Here is a 1,863-nt window from a genome sequence, read left to right on the forward strand (position 1 = left end):
GAAGGATGCAACCAGCGATTTTGAAGATGTCGGCCACAGCGACACAACAAGGGATATGATGCATCAGTACTTCATTGGGGAGATTGATTCCTCGACCGTTCCCACGAAAAGAACTTATGTTCCACCGCAACAACCGGCCTATAACCCGGACAAGACCCCGGATTTCGTGATGAATATTCTTCAGTTTCTGGTTCCGATCTTGATCTTATGTGTGGCCCTCGTGGTTCGTCGTTACAACAAGAAAGAGTAGGATTTCCAAAACAGATACGATATCTTCTGTCCCTGGCATTTCTCTCTCGCGATGTAAGATTGATTGAAGAATGTAATACACCGGTGCTTTATATATAGTCCTAGATTGTTGCATCACGTTTTCATTGAGATCTTTCTAATTCTTGTCAAACCCCGAACGATAATAATGCATTGTTACTTTGTTAGCTTCGGTCACTTTCTTACCTGGTTGCACTTTTTGATTCAGTTGCTATTACCTTTCTTTCTGCTTCCGGCATGTCTTTTCTTCAACAGATTGAGACATGTGGGCACAAGGTTCTGTTGGGCAAGAGCTCAGTTTGGTTATTTTCAGATAACCATGAAGCTGTGGTAAACATAGGATTGGCTTTGTTCAATATAAATATGGTCCATGCAAGATGGTATTGTGGAGAAGACAATGATTCAGAGTAATCCTCAACATTCAAGAGGAATGTCTGTTCTATCGTCATCTGGTTTACAGTGACATAGTTTTGTGTTCTCTGTGTTATAGAAGGAAAAATAAAGAGAAACAAAAGAGCATGCCCTGTTAAAGCAGACAAGTCGAGCAGAGAGTGTGCTTGTTTGGTTAGAACAGGTAGAGATTAACCTTAAACCCTGTCTAATAGGGCTTTAGAGGTCGATCGGAACCAGTAAAGCATCAAACTTTATGATCCGATCTTGTCGTGGAGGATCACAACGAGGTGATGAGCGTCATCTAGAAGCTTCCACACATCGAGATGTCCGGCCATGCTGTTACATTCCTCCACGATCTCATCCATACTGTTGTATTTCTGTATGATCAGTTTCCTACGCAGTACTAATGCCGCTATAGCGTAGAGCAACAGATCATCGGTGGGCGGTGCCTGTTGCCGGATTCTGCTCCACGGAGATTTTCCGCCAACACCGGCTCTAATGGCGGCTTGATCCGCCCACATCACTTCCCAGAGGCAGAGGGTCTGTTCAAATGTGAGTTCCCTCCTAAACATCACCAATACCATCCTGTAAACGAAGCTGCAATCTTCGGCTTGGAGATTTTCCAAGTGCTTGTAAAGCTGCGAGTCCTTGCATTTGATTATTCTCGATACGAGGTTTAGCTGTCTTTGGATACCTGCTTCGTCGAGCCTGAAATTATGGCGAGCCTTCTTCATGAAACCCACGAAGCACCAGAAAGCCTCGTGATCATCCGTGATCACGGCCATGATCGGGGAAAGCAGGTCGCTCATCCCCTGGCAGTATCCGATCTCGGGATCATATAGAGCATATGCTTCGAGAATGGCGACGAGCCGGGCGGCGTGGAAGAGCCTGCAGGGCTCTAGGTGGTCATAGTCTTTTAACCCGACGGATTCAGCAGAACGCCGTGCTCTGCTTTCTGTAACTGCAGAAGCTTTTGGGGAATAGGTCGCCCATTCAGAATCAGCTCGCAGTGCATCAAGGCGGATGATACGCTGCCATGTAGAGAAATCTTCATGCACCTCGACCTCTGATCGGATTTCGGGACTTTTCTCTCGGTTTCTCTCGTCGCTAAACATAAACGACGGGAATCGCAAAACATCTTCGGGGTCTTCACTGGAGTCTGAATCAGATGACTCGGAATTCGCTGCAGAGATATCTTTCCCT

The 1,863-nt window shown here is 46.1% G+C and overlaps 2 protein-coding genes across 3 annotated transcripts in view; one reads left to right on the forward strand and one right to left on the reverse strand.

Annotated features, from left to right (window-relative positions):
- LOC104825161 (cytochrome b5-like) overlaps positions 1-434 on the forward strand; it is a 1,514-nt gene extending 1,080 nt beyond the window's left edge. For both annotated transcript variants that reach the window (XM_010557447.2, XM_010557446.2), the window contains one exon: positions 1-434. In XM_010557447.2, the coding sequence (XP_010555749.1) occupies positions 1-250 (250 nt within the window). In that variant the 3' untranslated portion in view covers positions 251-434.
- Positions 435-595: 161 nt separating this feature from the next.
- Positions 596-1,863, reverse strand: part of LOC104825193 (GTPase-activating protein gyp7-like) — a 2,999-nt gene continuing 1,731 nt past the window's right edge. Inside the window, exon 6 of the mRNA XM_010557479.2 lies at positions 596-1,861. Coding sequence (XP_010555781.1) covers positions 912-1,861 — 950 coding nt within the window. The 3' untranslated portion in view covers positions 596-911. The remainder of the gene's footprint in view (positions 1,862-1,863) is intronic.

The sequence above is a fragment of the Tarenaya hassleriana genome, unplaced genomic scaffold (assembly GCF_000463585.1).
Source record: "Tarenaya hassleriana unplaced genomic scaffold, ASM46358v1 Cleome42, whole genome shotgun sequence".
NCBI classification, from domain to species: Eukaryota; Viridiplantae; Streptophyta; class Magnoliopsida; order Brassicales; family Cleomaceae; genus Tarenaya; species Tarenaya hassleriana.